At 39.2% G+C, this 19,255-nt stretch overlaps 2 protein-coding genes across 2 annotated transcripts in view; both read left to right on the forward strand.

Annotated features, from left to right (window-relative positions):
* Positions 1–3,079: 3,079 nt before the first annotated feature.
* On the forward strand, positions 3,080–4,103 carry LOC144630655 (adenosine receptor A2b-like). Its single transcript, XM_078489021.1, has one exon. It carries the CDS (start codon positions 3,159–3,161, stop codon positions 4,101–4,103), a length of 945 nt encoding a protein of 314 aa, XP_078345147.1. The 5' UTR covers positions 3,080–3,158.
* Positions 4,104–9,929: 5,826 nt separating this feature from the next.
* LOC144630749 (uncharacterized) overlaps positions 9,930–19,255 on the forward strand; it is a 35,221-nt gene continuing 25,895 nt past the window's right edge. The window contains 6 exon segments of the mRNA XM_078489118.1: positions 9,930–10,417; positions 13,803–13,864; positions 15,807–15,920; positions 15,922–16,015; positions 16,048–18,150; positions 18,604–18,842. Coding sequence (XP_078345244.1) covers positions 10,346–10,417; positions 13,803–13,864; positions 15,807–15,920; positions 15,922–16,015; positions 16,048–18,150; positions 18,604–18,842 — 2,684 coding nt within the window. The 5' untranslated portion in view covers positions 9,930–10,345.

A 19,255-nucleotide genomic window follows, 5' to 3' on the forward strand; every position in this document is an offset into this window, starting at 1 on the left:
ACCTCATCCAGCGATTCCAGCCGGTTTATGATCATTAATTAAATCCTCCCCGTCTCCCACCCCCGGCATGATAGTGAAAACCAGAAATGTCTATTTTTTATGTTTTTCCAGTGAGTACGACTTTTAACTAATCGAAGTGTTGTCTATTGTATTGGGTATAACGGCATGTAATGCGTGCAAACGATGTAGCTACTCCGGCCTTAGCACGTACCTGCTTATGATAATAGACAATATTAACGCCAAATGTGAGACCACTTTTGAGATAACTTTTGCTTTAATAGAAACAAAATGATGTTTTTTTTCTTATCTTCGCTTTTCGTATCTTCCTGAAGAAACGCGTGGTTCCGTGAAGTCCCCCCCCCCCCCTCCCAACAATATGGTGCTATCGAACAGGCATGAAGTTGAAGCTGCGGCCATTATCGCTTTTTTCAGTCTTCCATAAACGAAAAAAAAAGAAGAAAAAGAAGTGTAGGTAACTGGTAGCCTGCGCTGCAGTCGGACGTGTTTAGACTGCCTGCGACGCAGGCTAGTTCCGACAAAACTGAGCGACAAGCTACACAATCAATTTTTCGTATTTTTGTCACGCGCAATTCTTATGTATGGGAGGCGCGGTGGCCTAATGGTTAGCGCGCTCGACTCCGAGTCGAACGGCCCGGGTTCGAGTCCTGGCCGGGGCGCCGCGTTGTGTTCTTGGGCAAGACACTTTACTCTCACAGTGCCTCTCTCCACCCAGGTGTATAAATGGGTACCGGCGAATTTACTGCTGGGGGTAATCCCTGCGATGGACTAGCATCCCATCCAGGGGGGAGTAGCAATACTTTCAGTCGCTTAATGCTACGAAAACCGGGATAAGCTCCGGCTGTATGGGCCACTTGGCTCGGACACAGACTTTACCTTATGTGAATGTGACAAATATATTCGATTGTGTAGATGGCACAACAATTATTTGTGAACAGTGCCCAGTGGGAGATTGGGGACCACCAATACTGTCGAGGGGTCATGAGTGGTCCCTCAAATTTTGCAATACTCGCAAAATTTAAAGCTTCTGCTCGCAATGCTCCCAAATTTCAGTGGGTGCTCGTTTGCTCGTGCTCGCACATTTTTACAATCGATTACAAGTGCTCACATGCTAGGTTTTTGGTGGAGATAGCTTTTTTGAAAAGTGCTTGTTGCTCGCAAGGCTAACTTTTGTCAATGCTCATGCTCGCAAGCGCCGTAGTTTCGAGGCGGTGTGGGAAAGGGAAGGGGGGGGGGGGGCCGCGGGAGAAAAACGCTGAGCTCGCATGCTCGCAAAGACCATTCGATACCCCTCTGTCGCAATATTTGCCTCATTTAGGGACGAGTCGTCTACACGAGCAATATGTCGTATGTGACAACTTTTTTTGTATTTGTCACTTGAAAGCTAACACGCCAGCTTCTCAGCAAATACATAAAAATTGGCCAATTTTCCTCGTCACACAAGTAAATAAACATTTTCACATTAAAATTGTCACATATAAATTTTCGTGTGGAAGACGCTTTAGTTATTAGTCAATGAATGATTAACCTCTATTGTCTCTTCTCAATAATTATAAAATAAAAAGCAACTAGAATAAAGAAATTCATCAAATTCATTGTTATCATTAAAGAAAACATTCGGCAGCATTAATCTTTTCTATCTATTTTTTATCTATAAAATAATGGAAAAAATTAAAAATAGAAATGGTTTGAACAAATATTGGACAATCACTAATAAAGAAAAACCTGAGAAAAATTAATGTTTCAAGCTCAGAGCGAGGAAAACTGAGGAACTGTTTTCATCAATTGAAAGTAGCTATTGCCGGCATGGCCCATTATGACATTGAATTATACCCTACTTTTAGGTGGTTACAAAGATCAAAAGAGCAAAGCTCAAGACATTCATTCAAAAAAATACGCTGTTCCAAATCGACTAAAACGTTTCTTACATGCTGCCTTGGAGTCAAACGGCAGTAGTAGACACGCAGTTCGGATAATTAAATTCTATGCAGGCAGCGCCGTAGCTAGGCAAAACTTCTTACTGAAGCAATAAAAAAAGCACTTCTTTCATTTTAAAAAAAAATTAATTTTTCGCCTCTTACAGGATCCTGAAAAAAAAAACAAATAAAATTTAATTTTTTTCCGAGGAAAGAGCCTCGGTTCGCCTGTTACAAGCGACGGCCCTGGCAGGTGTTATAAATAAACATTTATTAGCCTAACAATGACTCGATCAATCAACAATTGTGACATACTGTGATCTGAAGACAGCAATGGTTTAAACGATCCAATTCTGAACAACGTTGTTTTTCTCGAGTCACGGATCTACCATCAACGACAGGTGCTTAAATTTAAAGACTTATTTAGCGAAACGCCGCGCAGTCGTGACAAGACTTGAAGCTTACTGAATATTGATTTGGGAAAATACGATTGTTGCCGCCTGTTTGACAGGTCTGATACGTGCTCCATAGCGAAAAGAGAGGGAGATGTCGCGTGATAAACGGCAAACTGAAACGGCGGAAATTAAGGTTATCATAGCTTAATGAGTATATCATGCAAAGCATTCATAATCGCTGAAGTTCGCAGACGTACTTCCCTTCAAAGCAGGTGTGTTGGCGATGAATGAAACTAAAACACAGTGAGTCTTTTCAAGCGAGTGTTTTGGTGAATAACGACGTACGGTGGTTTAACTAAGACATTTGGGCTTCTCTGAGTTAACTGCAAATATTCAAAGGAGTGCTATTCACTAGAACACTTAAATCGTCGCATATTCATATTGGATTTTTTTGCGCGATGAGTCTTTTGAGCGAGTGTTTTGGTGAATAGCGACGTACGCTGGTTTAACTAAGACATCCGAGCTTCTCTGAGTTAACTGCAAATATTCAAAGAAGTGCTATTCACTAGAACACTTAAATCGTCGCATATTCATATTGGAATTTTTTGCCCGATGAGTCTTTTGAGCGAGTGTTTTGGTGAATAACAACGCTGGTGGTTTAACTAAGACATCCGAGCTTCTCTGAGTGAACTGCAAATATTCAAAGGAGGGCTATTCGCTAGAACACTTAAACCGTCGCATATTCATATTGGGAATTTTTTGAAAAAGAAACATTTATTCAAAGCTCACACACAAAAAAAAAATCAACAACTTAAACGACTTTGGGAGGATGAGCGATTCAGCATTCAATATCTGTGCTGTTGCCTTACACATCTTCTTATTCATCGCAACTTGGTTTGGAAACTGCCTAGTCTGCGCTGCTATATGGCGGGTTAGAGTTCTGCGAACAGTATCCAACATGGTTATCTTTAGTTTAGCCCTTGCCGATTTGCTTATGACAGTTGTGTTCATGTTTCGAATCATCCATCTTTCAAGTGGCGAGGAGTTCCCAATGGCGTGTCATGCAATTTCTGAAATTGCGTTCAACTCTATATGTGTGATAATTTTACATTTGACCGCCATTAGCGTCGATCGATTCATCGCGATTAAATTTCCACTTCGCTACAAAACTACAGTAACTCGTCGCCGTATGAAGATAACACTGGTCCTCATCTGGCTGTTACCTCTCATAGGTACTGTTATTTTCCCTCATTCGCTCCCCAAAGAAGTTTACGAAGATTTTGTTGATTATTACGATTCATTTCATTTGTGCATTACTTCCCACCATCACCAGTTTCAAAACACTTCGAAAATCTTCGCTACATTTATTATTGTGCTTTACATCGTACTACCGTGTGTTGTGACTCTCGGTAGCTATATTTACATCGTTAAAGTGTCACGTGACCAACAGTTGCGACTTGAGAACCAAGCTCACTTGGAAAGAGAAACGATGAGAAAACTCGAAATTAAAGTGGCGGTGACTTATGGTATAATTATTGGTGCGTTTATGATCTGTTTCCTACCGCTCTTGACTGGAACTCTGTACCAGCAGTTTAAGGAAGAGGAGCGAGAAAACATGACTCGGACCATGCAGATTTTGTCGATGGTTGCGTCCATCAGCGCCTGCGTTAATCCAGCGGTTTATACTTGGAGAAACAAGGAATTCAGGAAAGCGTTCAAGAAAATGCTTACGAGAAATCAGGAAGAGATTAACAACCAACCTAGTAGTTTGTAAATAGAGGGGGTTACAATACTGTATTTAACGTTCATAAATTATTTGGAAACCAATTTCTCTGTTGAAACCGAGCCAGCAGTTTTGTCAGCGGCTGTTACTAAGCAACGCGACGTGTTCTGGTGGCAATTTAATGATGTAACAGTGCGCGTGCCTGGGCTAGTTTTTGAAAAGACATACTCGTAGCTAAGGCTACGTTGCCATAAGTCTAAAGAAGCCGATGCCACATTGGAATCCGTACAAATGCTTCTGAAATCGTGTTTGAGCTGCAAAGTAAATAACAAAATGCCAAAGGTATAAAGTATTACACGACACGTAAACTGATACTGTAACAAACTCCAGAACTTACAAACTGTGGCTGTATATTCCATGATTCTCTAAGGTATTAAGGTATTCAATTCTCTAAGGTATTATGTCACAACTTCAAAAAAAAACTGCAAAAAAAGAATGCGCGTTCAATCACCGTAATTCTAGTTGCTATAATACTCCGAGTTTACAGGCTAGATTGCCCTTTTTTCTGAAGGGGGTGGGGGGGGGGGGGGGTGAGACCAACACTAGCATAACAACAGTAATATGGCTTATGCTGTGGTCGAATTATTTTTATTTGAAATTTTTCGCACCAGTTTGGTTTTTATTTCTCTTTGTCTCAGATTATAAAAATGAATACAAAAAAACGCACACTGGTTTGCGTTTAAACCAAAGATAGATTTTAACCACAGCATATATGTTGTAAAAGATCTATTTCTTCTCAAGTTCTCATTGTGAGGTGGTAAATCTGGCACCTCACAAACAATTAATAAGATGTGCACAGAAAATAAGTTTACTTTGTAGTTAAACCTTTTCACTTGCACTTCATTTCAACACAGTGAAGGTTTAAGTTGTTAATAACCTTATCCATTTACATGCTGGCTTGTTCCAGGCTCTCGGTAGTTGGGGGAGAGAGCGAAAAACGCGGGCGAGCAAGGAAAAAACGAGGGGGGGGGGGGGGGGAACAAAGGCCCGCGTTTTTTGCTTTTCCAACTACCGAGAACCTGAAACAATATGCATGTGGTTTAGCGTCTTTCCGAACATTTGCATACAGAACAATAAGTTACTTATCTTAGGTTAATTATTACTTGTGTACTTATCGCTCGCTCGGTCTGTTACAAAGAACAGCTCACGGGCCGCTGCCGGTATTTCTCATAGTATTTTATCTGGCATTGGTTTATCCTTCTCTTAAAGTGAATAGGTGAGTTCAGTGATTCTGTAGTAACCTTTTAACATGGCTGCATTTACGGGACCCGGAAGATTTCTACCAAATTCTATTAGCTATAGATATTCAGAGTGTTTTACTATACGTTCACGGCACTGTTCTAGCTCTACAATTGTTTTGTCCTGTTTTGGAAATTCAATAATCCTCTTCTTGTAAATGTCATATTGTTATGGCATTTTAATTCCGTGTGTCTCTGGATAAAATGACCATTCAATCGAGAGCTTTTGAGCGTCAATTTCACGGTCAATACTGTCCGTTTAAAATCGATTTTTCCCAAAGGGAAATTCTGGAAAAAAAAAAACTGTTGGATTAACTCAGTAATCAACTCGTACCCGACCGCGGTTAAGTAGTCAATTGTCGCCACGAACGGTAGGCAGTGTACAGTCAGAAATCAAGGGTTTATTTCAGTCAACTTCGACCAGTCACGTTTGCAAGTTTTCAATTACAAAATCTGCAGCAAGATTGTTGCTACCACTGTTTATCTTCAATAGCTTTCGACGTTACTTAGTGATCAGTGAGTTCATGTGAAGCACTTTAAAAAGACGGGTTTTCTATGTTTCTATTTAATTAGTCAGATCGAGCCTTTGAAATTGGTTTTATCAAGAGAACTTTATGAAAACAATTCATCTTGCCTTGAATGATATACTATGCATGCAGCGGCAGATTTTTTGTTTACGTTTTTACAACAACTGTCGATTACAAATAACAATAGACTGACAATACAATTGAAAACTTATTGAAATGAATGGATGGATCTTTTTTGTAGCCTTTGCAAAGAGGACATTAATAGAGCGAGATAAAAGGTAACAAGAGTAGAATCACTTTTGTTCAGTTTTATTTAACAAGCTTTTATTCGTATTTTCTAAAACTGTCTGCGAAAAAAATATCAGTCAGTCATTTTCACCTGGTCAGGTACTCCCACTGAAAATTACGCGACCTGTGATCTCTCCGACCCTGCACGGATCTAGTACCATCCAGGGGCTTCAGGAGACCAGTCGTGGGATCCTGCGCATCCTAGGGAACTTACTTGCCCCCCCCCCCCCAGGGGTAGTTAATCGAGAAAAAGGCCGAGCGGCAAAATCTCCAGCTTACATTTCGACACTGTAGTCATCATAGAAAAATTGTTGGATAGCGACAGACTTGAAAAATAGCCTGCGTAAATAGAGGAAGGGAGTAGTAAGGGATTGTGGGAAATAGAGGAGTGAAAACGTAGTGGAGTGGGGAGGGGGGGGGGGGGTGTAGGCAGGCTACTTGAAATATACAACTGATGAGAACATTTTTCTTGGCGCCACTTGACACTCAACACGATTTACGGTTGACTGACTGGCCCGTTGACATAAAACTAGACTAAAGTATGCCTCGAAGTGAAACTTAATATAAGTTCCATGTAAAATAATATAAAAACACACAAAGTTGTGATATAAATTCGCTTGTGTCCAATGCTGTTTTTCATGAATGCAACTGAAGGTAACTTTTCGCAATGTGAAGCGAGAATTGTTCTAAGGAAAGAAGGGTAGAACTTATCCAGCACAGCTTGCCAGGAAGTCAACTTTTGTAAAAACTTCTATTTTTTTCGAAAATAAAAAAAAAATTTGGTGACATGGTGTTTAGTATTAGAACACGCTAGAGGACAATAATGTTTTTTTTTTACATGTAAGGCCCGCAGCAATGAACAACTTCAACTGGAAAATTATTAGCAAAAACTCACACTTCTTTTGTTATTTTGCAAATTACACCTGTCGGCCAATAATAAAAACATTTGCAATTTTAATTTCGTTCTTATCAGAGAAAGCTACCTTTCGCCTGAAGCCAGATATATTTATTACCTGTTCGTGTCGGTGATAAGATTCAATTTTCCCCGTGGTTCCTTCGACGGAACAAATCTTCACCAAGCATTTGTTACAAGGCAGGCATCAGGCTAATCAAGGAACTGGCATTGACGACTTGAATTGTTCCTGGCTGCTTGTGCTGGTACTGAAGCGAGACAAAGGATCACTAGCGTATCCCAGCGACTCTTGACAAAGGTACAATTGCTGATATCATATCTTTTCCTTCACTGACAAAAGCAGTAATAATTACCACGATCGACTTCTCTTTTTTGTTTGCTTGTGCCCAGTAAAACTCGAAACTGAAATCAAGATACTTCGCGCGAAACTAAAATTTTGGCCAAAGACTTTTACAGGAACCGCCAACCTATCTCGTCCCAGGTTCTCTCTGCAAATCAAATTCAAAACGGCGGCTGCTTTGGCCTGGTTATTTATTGTTGATTTCTCAGTATCACAAGCATATTTTTAAATCACTAACGAAATTATGTATTTTATTCAGTACATTGTCAGCAAAGCATTATTGATGTTGAGTTTTTGGCTCGTCCTCGGTGTAAGAACCTGTGAAACTCACCAGTGACGTCAAACAAAGAAACACAAAGACACAAAGAGCCTCGAAACAATACAAGGCAGGAAAACAATAAATCCAAATAAACAAAAATCTCGAAAGCTTTACACTGGGGTAAACACAAGTTTTTTAGTCCGCCTAATCAATCTGAGGTGTTTTGCCTTCACATTCTGTGAATTTAGAGTTGCATCAAGGCAACACCCTTAGATAAAATATATGTTTTTTTTTTCGACAAAATATCGATTTCCTATAAAAAAAAATACAAGGTGATCACAAGGGTTAATTATTGCTCAATGCGGGCAGGAAATTAAATCGACAGGACGTTAATTTCAGCGCGTTTCTTGTATTTACAGTATCTTTAGCTTCTGTAAATAGCTAATAAACTGCTGGCGATTTTTGAAACCTGGGCTGAGACGGTGGCCATAAATAACATAGTGTTTCTATAAATATAACTTATTTACAAATCTGATGAGTCAGCATCGAGGGGTCGACGTTGGACATGCACTTGTGCCAATGGACTCTTTTGCAAGAAGTCATTACTGAACGTTGAAACAGGACGGATGTCTAGAAAGATAATTATATAGAAGTATATTCGTTTTTGCTGAGAGGTTTTCGTCTCATGCATGTCAGTCGTATGATTGTACATTTCAGACGTGATGTGCTAGCAGATGACTCTCTGATTTCCTGTTCTTTTCTAAGCGCCAGGTGAGTAAGATGTTCGAGTCTTTGGACAGCTTTAAAGTGGCAAAGAACATTTGGCTTTTCCGCCATTCAAATCCGCATGGGCACGTAGAATGAAAATTGAAAATAAAAACAATGTAAAAAAATAATGAAAATGTAAAATATATAACACACGAATCAAACAAGGAAAAGGAAATCAAGTTTTCAGTGTGGCATCGGAATATTTCGTTATCCTGCCCAGTCGAATTGCACTTCCCTTGAAACTTATAGATTCATTTTATTTCCTAGTTTTTGTTTCTTTTACTTCTCTTCCAAAAAATCGAGGTGATTTTTTCAGAGGAAATGAAGTTTTTATTGAAAATGATGTTTCTTGTACTGAACAAACATAGATGGTTTTAGAGCATTTCATAAACCACGTTTCTATACTGCCTGTTCCTAATTATTTTTAAACCTGAAATTGACAGACACTTGTTTTCTTTCCGGCCACACGGAAATATATATCAAGCCACAGTTTTTACCCCCTGTTTCAATCTTGGCATCTTTCCTTACTAAAAAGAGGAGGTTCAAGACTCCTAGCCTTTTTGGGAGTCGGTTCAAACGCAGGCTCGCAAAAGGATGGAAAATAAAATAGAGATTTTTTGCTCACAAAGGCAGGGGGGAAGGGCCCCCTGACTTCGATTCGCCACGTATTTATGAAGCGAGGACAGATAGCGAGGCTGATGTGTTTCTTTGCGGAATATCGCCTGATACCTAGCCGACGAGGCCGTAGGCCGAGTTGGCTAAAATCAGACGATATTCCGCCGATTGAGCAGGATAATTGTTTTATTATTCAACAAACTGTCAAAGAAACACATTTTGCAGATAGAAAACTGTAATTATGCAGCGCTTTACAAGATTTCGGACGAATCTTCGCAACCTACGTATATCGCAGGATATCTGTTATGTACGGATGACAGATAACGTTAAACATTTTGACCATATATGGGCAGCGCGCGCATGTGTTGAATAATAAATATAAGTAAATGCAATAAAAAAAATGCTACAATGAAGCGCATGTTAAAAAAAAATGAATATTTTTTTCATTTTGGTCGTTCGTTATCCGTCTTAATCCTTCTCAGTCGTAACTTTCCTTGTTTATTTTCGATTTAGCACTACCTCTTTGGTCCTTTTGTACCTAAGGAAAGTATTATTTTAAAGTTTCCTTCACTTTGAAATAGCGTGACACAATAGCTGTTTTTAAGCATACACTTCGAGAGAGCCAAGGGCAAAAATCTCAAAATTCCATTCCTTTTATTGAAATGAAACCATTTTATACTCTGCTTTATTTATGACCTTTAATTGCACCGGAAAGGCTTGTTTCCTTCAGGCACATCCGTTTCCGGAACGCCCTTCCTTTTCAAACTGGAAACGTGACCGAACAGCAGAGCATTGGAGTGCACTTCCGGCGACTGGTGACCAATTGGTATTCGAAAACGAGGCCAACAGCCAAAAATTCCTGAACCGCTGAGCAATGTACACTTTACATGTTCGAAATAACACCTCGAATATCTGAATTACTTGGTGTGAAATTATTCAAGGTTTGTTCGACTTTCGCAGGGCACGATTTCTTTTTATGGCGTAAAGGAATTCCTGCGTATTTCCTCCACCCCTGGCAAAGCAATCTTAGTTTCCGGTAACTCAGCTGAAATGTCCACTGAATGTCACACCACGCACTTTGCTACGTAACACGTTTTAGTTCAGTGAGCTACGACGTTTGAGATTCAAGCACGATTGTTTGGTGGCGAAATTGTTATGGAAATTCTACGTAGATTCAGTTGACATGTCGTGTAACACGAAGCCTTGTAGCAAGCCATGAGGTGAAAAGTTGTGTGTTTGTGCATGATGAGATATCAAGTTTTGAAATCAAAGTTTTAACATTAACATGGACAGCGAAGTCGACGAAAGCAGTGACTGCTTCTGTCAATTATGCAGCTTGGATTTTACGACACGAGGAGTAAGTTCAAGATTTGCTTTATCAAACTAGTTTTGTACATCACACGAATTGTATTTGCTATGCTTCATTTCTTTGCTTCGAAATATGCAACTGTCGATCCATATTTCGGGGATTGTGTACAGAGTTTGTAAGGTTACAGTCTGTTGCCCAGTTTCCGGCCACTTTAGTTTGCAATCGCTATAACTTCTCATTTATTCAAGGAAAGTTACTCAGTTTTTGTTCAAAGATAGTTCATTTACTTACCTTAAAAATATACAAAGATTGGCTGCGCTCGACAAGTATTGAAGAAATTATGCCATTTTTTGCAAAACTAGTAAGTTGCCCAGTTTCCGGCCAGGTGTTCCAGTTTCCGGCCGTCGAACTAAAACACATTTTTCCCTGCAACCGCTCGACTTTAACCGACTTGTCAGTGCCTTGGCAAACGAATAGCAAGTTTCAATATCAGTTTATTCGACTTTGCTTTCTCGTCTGCCGTTTTACGGAACATTTCCTCGTCAATGACCCGTTAGCGTTTCGTTCGCTTATTAGGATATATTGGCAGTGTATACATATAAATGTTGTAGTTTATCACGCTATGCTTGCTTTAGCTGCTTTTGTACTCTTTGCTACATTTTCATTTCATTAATTTCTCGAGCAGGAGATACTAAATTTCAGTTATTTCACTTAATAAACATGATTTTGAACAACATGCTACTTGGTGGCCGGAAACTGGCACAGCGAGTCCAAATCTTTGTTCAAACTCTGACTTCTGGAATTCAGAAACAGCTGAATTCTGGCTTGTGATGACAGAACCCCTAATTAGTTTCATCTTTACTCTAAATTATGTCAAAAAATTACGAAGCTTCTCGAAACATTTCCTACGAAATGAGCTCTTTGTTTATGTACGGTAGCTTTGATGTGCAGTGAAAAGCGCAAAAATTAGTCGCTAAATGTTTACTCGCGTAAACAAAGCTCAACCTTGCTCGGCCGTTTCTTGTCCCAAAAGCCTGCCAAAACCATCAATTTGTAGCTGAAATGTTCCTTTTCTTGTTGCAAAGGTTCGGTGGACGAAAATAAAACATATCTACGAGAATAACCGACGAATATATTTTTTGGCCGGAAACTGGTACCGGCCGGAAACTGGGCAACAGACTGTATCTGTTAGATGGGGTCTTTATTTACAAGTGGATCACACAGGCACAAAACACTGTATATTGTTTCGTCTGGATCAATTGTTCGTTTTGTCTGTCAAGCTTATCAAAACAGCGTGAGTTCGTGAGTAGATTATTCTGATAATCTGGTATTTACGAAATGTCAAGAAGTTATATATCAATTTTTGGTAAGATTGTCAATTTCAAGATTCGAATATTTTAGAAAACGGTTCTCTCAACAAGCAGTGACTCTAGAATTGACTGATCAGTTCGAATAACACATTGTTATTATTCTCTTCCTCAAATTATGATCAGATTGGAGAGAACAAGTTAAAAAAAAATCTGTTGAATTAGCTAAGAATTTTAAAAAATATATTGCTTGTTCAGTAACCTTGACCTTGGCTAACTGTCTTGCACACAGCAGTTTGAAATTTGTACCACGAGCCTAAGGATGCAAACACTGCATAAGCTCGAGGATAAATAGTAAATCCATGACTATAAGCTCAGTTATATCCAGGGTGCATTCCATGGGACTCTCATGCCAAAGACACACCAAGATTTTAAAGGATTAAGGAGTGAAGTAGGCAAGATCTTTGGCATAACCTGCACAGAATGCAGCGTGGTGTACTGTTCATGTCTGAGAATCTGACGTCAAATAATTTTTATAAAATATGATTCCTAAGAATGTACTCCTGGCCCCAGTTGTTCAAAGGGTGGATAATGCCATCCACTGGATAAATCACTATCCGTTGGATAGCGTCCATGTAGTTTGTTTTGTCAACACTTATCCGCTGGATAGGCATTTATCCAGTGGAAAACGTTATCCATCCCTTGAACAACTGGGCCCTGATGTACAAGGGCAAAAGATTTTACCAACTTTGTAGTTGCAAGGGGTTACATTTGCTGGAAAGTGTGGAGCCGTTTTCTTGTTCATACTTTTTTGCAGACAAATGTATAGAAACCCAAAAATGTGACTACATGCATGTTGTCTGTATTTTTAGAGGTCAAGTTTGTAAATTTTGATCCCTTCAGGACCAAGTGATCTTTCTGTAAGAGGAAAATAATTATGTTATGGAGGTAGACTTGATGTGAATTTTGAATCGGTCTCTCTGTGTGACCAAGTGACCTGTCTGTAATATGGAGATTTGTATATTATGGCCAATGATTTTCTGTTCAATACATGTATGTCATTTTATTTTTATAAGTGATGTACATGTCAGTAGTGTTTGGTAAACCATTCAGTGAGCAACTTAAAATAAGTTTTACAATAACTGATAAATAAAACATAGTCACCATATTGAAAAGAATTACAATTTATTTAACCAACCAAATGCGTATAAATTTAAGTTTTATTTAACAAATGCACCTGCACAGTTAAATTTTATGTCACAAATAATATAACTCTAATCAGTTAAAAAGCCATGTTTATCCAGGTGTAAAATGAACAAAACCATGCTTTACTGTTTTTTTTACTGTCTTGAGAAATCTTTTCTCTTGCAACCTAAACTTATTTTGTGTTGTCAAATGCTGATTGTTTTTTATAGTATATCTGTACATTGGCTTTGCCATCTCTGTGACTAAAGTAGAGAAAGTTTTGCCATTTCATTAATTTAGGTCTCTCGAATATTACGTTCATGAACCATTGAACCATTCATAATAACAAAGTTGACTGCATCCATGAACACAGAAATAGAGTTCATAATCTTGACTCTCCTGGACCAAGTGAACTGTTTTTTTAAGTAAATAAGACTTCAAGTCCAAGTGACTCCATCCAAAAATTAACAATTTACTATCCATGCTGCTTGCTGTGGTACAGTGTAGTTCTGTATATTTGTTCAAGTTGTTACATTTATGCACTTATTCTTGGCAAATATCTATTTTGATCAACTATCTCTTTGTCAATGTATTGAAATTTTGAGGTGAATTTAGAACTGACTGTGCCTTTCAAGAACACATGAACTCTGCTCAATTTAACTGTTACATTTTTTGCTGCCATTAATCATCTAAGCAGTCCCTCAGGAAACAGAAGTTCACTTCAACCAGTTCAAAAGGTTTCATCTGTCAGCTGTGATTGACAGATTTTAATCCATTTTTTTTGTCTCTGTTTATCAAGGTTCGTTGGCTGTCACTATAATTATGACGGATGACGGCAAGAAAGGCAATAATTGCTTAGGGTTTTGAACTTCAGAGTTTGTGTGTTATTGGGCGCAGTAAAGAGTTCACTAGTGAACTGATGTTGAATTATGTTTTCGCAGGAGTTGGAAGAGCACACATGGTCTATGCTACACAATACAAACCTTAACAGAAAACAAGGAAGGTATGTCAATTCCACATATCATTTTAAGTTTTAACTTGGTAATCTTACCCTATAAACCCTGTCACTTCCAGAGCCAACTTAGCTGGAGTCAATATTGAGACTTACTTCAAGGTAAAACAACTATTCAAATAAAAGCTATTACTGCTGCTATCAGTCACTCGTGACCTACAGAGCAAAAAGTCTACATAAAAGTTTGAGTTTTAGTGGATGTCACTCAATCATCTTTGCTGAAAATGTGAAAATTTACTCAATTTTCACCAAACTCAGGACTACATTGAACGCTGGAATACATCCTAGTTGACCAGATGAACACACTTGATAAGTCTGAATTAATTTTTTTTTTTGCAATCATGTTCTATTTATAACAGCATAATTTTCTTCGATAGGCTGACATTTGAGAAAGAGGCCTGCTTGATTAATTCCAAGGATTCTGACTTCATATATTTTTAATTCTTTTTTTATATTTCTTTTTCATTAATAGTTATATGTTTAGTTAGTGTAATAATTATTTAATGGCAGGTCCACACCAGCCTTTATGGTTGCCCTATGAGACCTGCCTTAACAAAAAGCTATGTATGTATGTATGTATGTATGGTGTGTGTGTGTGTGTGTGTGTGTGTGTGTGTGTGTGTGTGTGTGTGTGTGTGTGTGTGTGTGTGTGTGTGTGTGTGTGTGTGTGTGTGTGTGTGTGTGTGTGTGTGTGTATGTATGTATTTGTAAATGTTTATTGTGGCATGTTTTCAAAAAATTATGGCTGGATTTTCCCACAAATGTATTTTTTATATAATACTCAAAACAAATAAAAAACTAAAACCTCAGTTGTAGGTTGTCCACTAAAATTATGTTACTTATTTTGGGCTCTTATGACTGGAAATAGCGTAGTTAAATTTTAGTCTGTTTTTATTGTAAATATCAATTTTAAGTCTTTTTATTATTATTATTTTTATTTATTTTATGCGTCCCCTGTTAGTAGAGAGTAATTCACTCTCGGCTAGAATTGCTCTGACAAATTAATAAAGTTGTTGATTGATTGATTTCTCATTCCTTTGTCACAATCATCAACGGTTGCTCCCATGCATGAAAGAACACAAAAATGTCTGGCAAATTTACACACTCACGAAATCATTTTTCTACTTATTTTATTTCTGGTTATGGAACACAAAACAACTTACGTTTTGTTGACTTAAGTAACAAGTTTCAAACACGTGATTTTAAATGTCCATGGGATTTTGAGATTAGATACAACTGGGAGGTGGAGATGATTGGCATCCACTAAAACTCAAACTTTCGTCTAGACTTTTTGCTCTGACGGTCGCATGTGATTAATAACTGCTACAGGTAAGCAGTGCATTTAGAAATGTTTGTCATAAAGTGTACAAGATGATTCCACTCTCAGAGTTGCTCTTTCTTGCTTAGCTCAAAAGTTGTGTCGAACTCTCGCTCAGGAGGGGAAGGACTCCCACATGAAAGAAATGGGGATGCTCTTCCTCTCACTTATGGGCCAAAATTACAGAGTTTGGTCTTGCATAGTTTTCAGGACAGAACACCAATATTTTTGGTTTCAAATTTAAATGTTTTCAGTACTTAATTGGGAGGCACAGTGGCCTATTAAATGGTTAGTGCACTGGACTTTTTTAGCCCTGGTCTGGGCCACCATGCTGTGCTGGATTTACTTTCACTGTGCCTTTCCCTACCCAAGTGTATATTAATTGGGTACTGGCATATTTGATGCTGTAGATAACCTTGCAAAGAACTACATGTAGCATCCCATCCAGAAAGGGGTGGGGGGTGGGGTGGGGTGTAGAAATACTGCGAGTCACTTCACTCAAGCCATGGAAACCAAGATAAGCCTTAGCCTGATGGGCCAGTACACTCTAACACAGTCTTTACCTTACCTTTAAGGTATCCAGTAATTGAACTTTTTTTTCCTCTTTTCTGTTAGAGATTGTGTACATCCTTGTAGCCTATGCAAGGAGCAGTTTATTGGACTTTTGGAATTTACAAGTCACCTACACAGCGATAATCACCAGGAAAAAATTCATCAGTGGCGAAAAGACCAAACAAGAGTGGAGCCCAGATAAACAGCAGCAAGACAGCCCAGACAAACAACAACTAAGATTCCCGATATCAAAGAGGAAGATAGGCCACCATCTGACTGGGCCACAGATGATTTGTCAGGTGTGATAGATTTCAGCGATCAAGGTGAGGAACAAGACATGGGTGACAATCGCTGGGCAAGTGGGCGTGGCAGGGGTTCATCAAGAGGTATACCTAGTCTTTTGGGGGATCCGCCTGCAGTTAGATTTCCCTACCAAGAACAGCAAGATGTGAGAAGGGGTATGCCGCCAGGCCAGCCATGGCAAAATGGCAGATGGGAGGCAAATGGCGAATATTATGACAGAGACTTTTCAAATGAGGGTCATCCAATGTGGGATGATGGTCCAAGGGAGCCACAGAGAGTATTCAGAGATGGCCCTTGGTACAATCCAGGGTGGCCAGAAATGAACGACACAAGGAACTCTGATAGATGGCAAAATGAAAGACATCTTGGAAATAGAGATGGAGAAAGGTTTTCATCAAGAGACAGTTCCAGACCTTACCCTAATGATAACTTCCCCGACAACTATGCCCAAGGTCCAAGGCGAAGAGATTCTTTTGAAGGTGATTCAGAGGCTCGACCACGGTATGAAGGTCAACGACGTGATCTTAGGGAGAGAATCGGGAATCGTAACAATAACTCGTCACATCCATCCTATAATGGACGACGAGAAATGAAAAGTGTGGTTGGATCAAGTTTCTTAACTTCAAGAGAAAATGAAGGAAGACCTAATTCTCGAGGTAGCAGGCGTGAAGGTTCTTCAAGTAGAAGAGGGAGGCATGCACCTCCTGACAAACATGACCAAGGAAGAAGAACTTCACAGGAAACAAACAGAAGAGATTCCAAGGAAAAATCACAACAAAAAACAAGTCCTTCTTCAGAGAGTCCTAGTGGAAAAAGTGGAAGGAAAAGTAGTAAACCAAGAAAGGTAACACGATCTGAAGAAAAGAAAGATGTCTCTTCCACCAAGGATACTGCTGTTAAAAGTGTTGAGGCCAATTTGCAACCAGCTAAAGACAATATGTTAGAAAGAAAGAAACAAGAGGAAACTGCGGTAACAGAGAAAGAAAAAAGTGGAACAAAATCTACATCTGCGTCTGCTTCAAAATCTACTGTTGGAGGTGAAAAAAATGATAGTAAAATAGAAAAAGCAAATATCGAACCCAGTGACTCGAAACAAGGGACAACATCAACAAAGCCTCTGCCAAAGAAAGAGATGGAAGATTCCAAAGAGAATACTTCCTCATCAGTAAAAAGAGATTGTTCTTCATTACCCAAAAGGGATTCCCCCTCATCAATCAAAAAGGATTCTTCAACATCCAAAGCGAATTCCACCTCATCAGCCAAAGGAAATTCCCTCGCGGATTCCCCTCCAGCAAAACGTAGTCCACCTTCATCCGCCAAAGGGTATTCACCTTCATCGGCCAAAGGGGATTCCTCTTCATCAGCTAAAGGGGATTCATCTTCATTAACCAAAGGGGATTCCCCTCCGTCTTCCAAAGTGGATACCTCTTCATCAATCAAACGCAATCCACCTTCACCCACCAAAGCGGGCTCACGTTCATCGGCCAAAGGGGATTCCTCTTCGTCGGCTAAAGAAGACACTTCTTCATTAACCAAAGAGGATTCAACACCATCCCTTGAGACAAAAGGAGGCTCTATGATTACAGTTCAGGAGAAGGAAGATCCTGAAAAAGCTTCAAACAAACAAAAAGACTCCTTGAGCTCTCTGAAGGACAAAGATAAATCAACAGACTCGTCAAAGGAGAAAGAAGAACTAAATTTACCATTTCATGCGAAAGAAACGTTAGTCACATCTCTTGACAAGAAAAATAACCTCTCTCAAAACTCCAAGAAGGTAGTAAAAACATTGCCAGAACTCAGTGACGAAAATAATGTACCAATGCCAAAAGTAGGAGAAGATTATCTGTCATCAACAGGGAAAAAAAATGACCAGGCCTCATCGGCGTCTTATTTCAGTAAAAATACCAGTTCTTCAGTACCAGGAAGTGGAAAAGAAAAAACAGTTGATAACCAAGCTGCCAACATTTCCAGTAAAAGTAAACATAATGACACAGTAACCTCTTCAGCTACAACCACATCTGGTGTGGGTTCGTTACCATGGGAACAGCGAGAGGAGGAACTAAGGACTTTGCTTGGCATAAAGAAAGAACCAAAGGATAACGAGGTACTGTACGTGTACAATGATCAAAAGTTCTTAGGACACTTGGCAATAATGACAAAACCCTTGGAAGGGATAAGTGATTGTAAAATTTTTAAAATCATTAAAAAAAAAATTCTCTCTGCCTCCAAGAAAATTAAAATATTCTGGCTAGGTTGGATGGATAAAAATCAACATTTACTTGGGATGGGGCAGGGAAGGTGAAGAAAACGCTCATCTGTCAGCCATCATTAGAAGTGTCCCAAGCCTTCTGACCACCAATGTAGTCGTGATTGCCACACAAAGGGTAGGGTATGACATGGGGTAGAACATGCTTTTAGTTATTGTTTTGTTAGTCCTACGTACAGATACGTGAAGTTATATCATCCCTCTGGCACATGTTTTAGGTTGCTTTTCTTAACTTTGAACTTGGGCGTTAAAAGGCTAAAATTTTAAGGGTCGTATATTTTTTCCTTTCAGAATCAACAGGACATCACTTCATGTACCGTGTCCAAGTCCAACAAAGTGACATTGGAGAGTCAGACAAACCGTGCCGTTTCCAGTAGCAGTATATTTGCAGTTAGCAGCCTGACTTCTGGGTCAAATAAATCCACTACCTCAAGATATGTTCCAGTTGCTTCGCAATTGTCCTTGTCCCGTCCGCAGTGCAGTTTTGTTCACATTGATGGAGTACAATGTGGTGCTATCACATGGAACAAGTACGTGATGATAGTTTTTGCAATTTTTTTAAGCAAATTTTTTTAGATGCCGCCATAGGTTATATCTTAAAACGCCTATTGACACCTTCAATACCACACAAAAGTAAGTGACCACAGCTCGTCTCGTTTCTTGCGCGATGCGTCTCGTCTCTCCTGAGACACGTCTCGTTTCTCTTGACAATTACTAAACGGGCAACATGTATTACACGCAAGAAGCCGGCGCCTGAATGTACATGTAATTTGGAAACTTTATTGTATTCTTGAGTTCTTTCCCATTAATCCAACCAAAAATTAGATAACAACTGTTTGTGGAATTCATTGGCGCGTTGCTGCTTTGGCTTACCCGCCTCTAAGGTTAAGTTTTTTGTAATATTATTCGTCAACACAAACATGAAGAGGTCAAAAACATGACA

This window comes from Oculina patagonica, chromosome 11, assembly GCF_052425735.1.
Source record: "Oculina patagonica isolate OP01 chromosome 11, crgOcupat, whole genome shotgun sequence".
In the NCBI taxonomy this organism is placed as follows: Eukaryota; Metazoa; Cnidaria; class Anthozoa; order Scleractinia; family Oculinidae; genus Oculina; species Oculina patagonica.